Consider the following 1957-nt stretch of genomic DNA (forward strand, 5'->3'; position numbering starts at 1 on the left):
ATATATTTTTTTGGTAATATATATATATATATATATGGGCAAAACACTAAAATAAGCCAAGGGAAAAAAATTTTTACGCAAATCCGCTAAACCAAAATTTGGTTCATGAATCAACCAATGCATGTTTATATGTAGTTCGAATCAATTAGATTCGAACTTGATCTACACATAATTCGAATCATGACACAAAACTCACACACACTAATTCGAATCAACCTGATTCGAATTACACACATAAAATAATTCTTTAATAAATCAGGGTGTAATTCGAATCACCCTGATTCGAATTATTGTATATGTGTAATTCGAATCAGGTTGATTCGAATTAGTGTGTGTATGAGTTTTGTGTATAATTCGAAGCAATATAATTCGAATTATGTGTAGATCAAGTTCAAATTTAGTTGATTCGAACCTTTTTTTTTAATTTAATTTTTTAAATAAAAAATAAAAAGAAAAAAATCACTAAAAATGTCAATTTAATTTCACTTTCAGCCACATTCAGAGTACAAAATAAAAAAAATAACTGTTTCAATCTTTATCTCGCATCGTATTGCCACTTTCATGATCTCTTTCCACATTTGCTACTCTCTAAGGATTGTCGTTCACCTTCCAATATAGTATCTTCCATTGTGAGGCTGACGCCGCCGATCGTCGTAGTCCACCGTGGAACGCCGTGACTGCCAAACACAACACCTTTTTTATCGGACGCAAGAGCCTCCGCCACACATAGGCTTCACGCCTAACAGCAGCATTGTTCACTGCGGAACCCAACGGCGCCGAGGAATGCAAGGCCATCCATTGTCGTCAAACGTGATCCCAGCATCGTCCCCTCTGCTTCGCTTCACATTCATCACGCGTTGCTTCCTTGTCTTTTCACCTCTATCTAGGGCTGGCAATGGGTAGGGTAGGGTAGGGTTTGGACTCTACCCTAACTCTATCCGCAGGTTGAAAATTTTATTAAAACTCTACCCTACTCTACCCGCGGGTTGAGAATATCTCAACACTAACCTTACCCGCACCCTAAAGTTCTAGACCCTACCCTACCTGCAGAAATATCAAATTTTTACAAAGTAAATATAAAATTCAATCATTTCAAATTTTATACATATTAATAACATAAAAAAAACTAATGCCTAAAATTACTAAATTAACTAATTAGTTTAGTGGTTGTTCACTTATTGTAAGTTATTATATAAGGGAGGTTGTGGGTTCAACTCTCATTTCCTTCACTATATACCCATTTTTTAATAAAATATGTGTTATATATGAGGTGCGGGTAGAGTAGGGTAGAGTACACCCTAAACCCGTACCCTACCCTACCCGCAGGCATACCCGGACCGTACCCTACCCTACCCGAACGGGTTGGATCGGATTAGATATCCGCGGATAGGGTATGAATTGCCAGCCCTACCTCTATCCGCGCAAGTTGCAGGCCGCCGCCGGCAATGATTTTATTCTTTTTCGTCTTACGCCTATTGCCGCTTCTTCTTATTCTCCTTGCATTTGTTGCTATCGTGACGCCCTTCCTCTTCTTCATTTTGGATTTTTTTTCTTAGGTTTTATTTATTTTTATTATTTTAGATGTTTCTTTTCCTACTTTTCAAATGTTTCTTTTCAAATAATTTTGGATGCATTGTTTTTGTTAGGTTTTGAATTTTTTAAAATAAATTTTTGAATTTTTAAAATAGTTCTAGATTTTTTTTATTAGATTTTGCATGTTTCTCGTGATAATTTGAATTGATGTTCCTTCTAAAGAAATTTTAAAAAGCTTTTGGATATCTCTTTTTTGCTAGGTCTTGTTAGTTGTTATGTTTTGGATGTGTTTTTTTTTTCTTATTTACTTTTGGATTATTCTTTTTCCTGGTTTTGGATGTTTCTTTTCTTTTAAGTTTTGGATGTAAAACCTGGTTAATTAACGGCTAATTAACTCACAAATGAGATTTTATTCTAGAAAGCT

The 1957-nt window shown here is 35.0% G+C and overlaps 1 protein-coding gene across 1 annotated transcript in view; it reads right to left on the reverse strand.

Moving 5' to 3' along the window:
- LOC107646416 overlaps nucleotides 1-795 on the reverse strand; it is a 5458-nt gene extending 4663 nt beyond the window's left edge. Inside the window, exon 1 of the mRNA XM_016350600.1 lies at nucleotides 607-795. Coding sequence (XP_016206086.1) covers nucleotides 607-795 — 189 coding nt within the window. The remainder of the gene's footprint in view (nucleotides 1-606) is intronic.

Source organism: Arachis ipaensis, chromosome B06 (genome assembly GCF_000816755.2).
Source record: "Arachis ipaensis cultivar K30076 chromosome B06, Araip1.1, whole genome shotgun sequence".
In the NCBI taxonomy this organism is placed as follows: domain Eukaryota; kingdom Viridiplantae; phylum Streptophyta; class Magnoliopsida; order Fabales; family Fabaceae; genus Arachis; species Arachis ipaensis.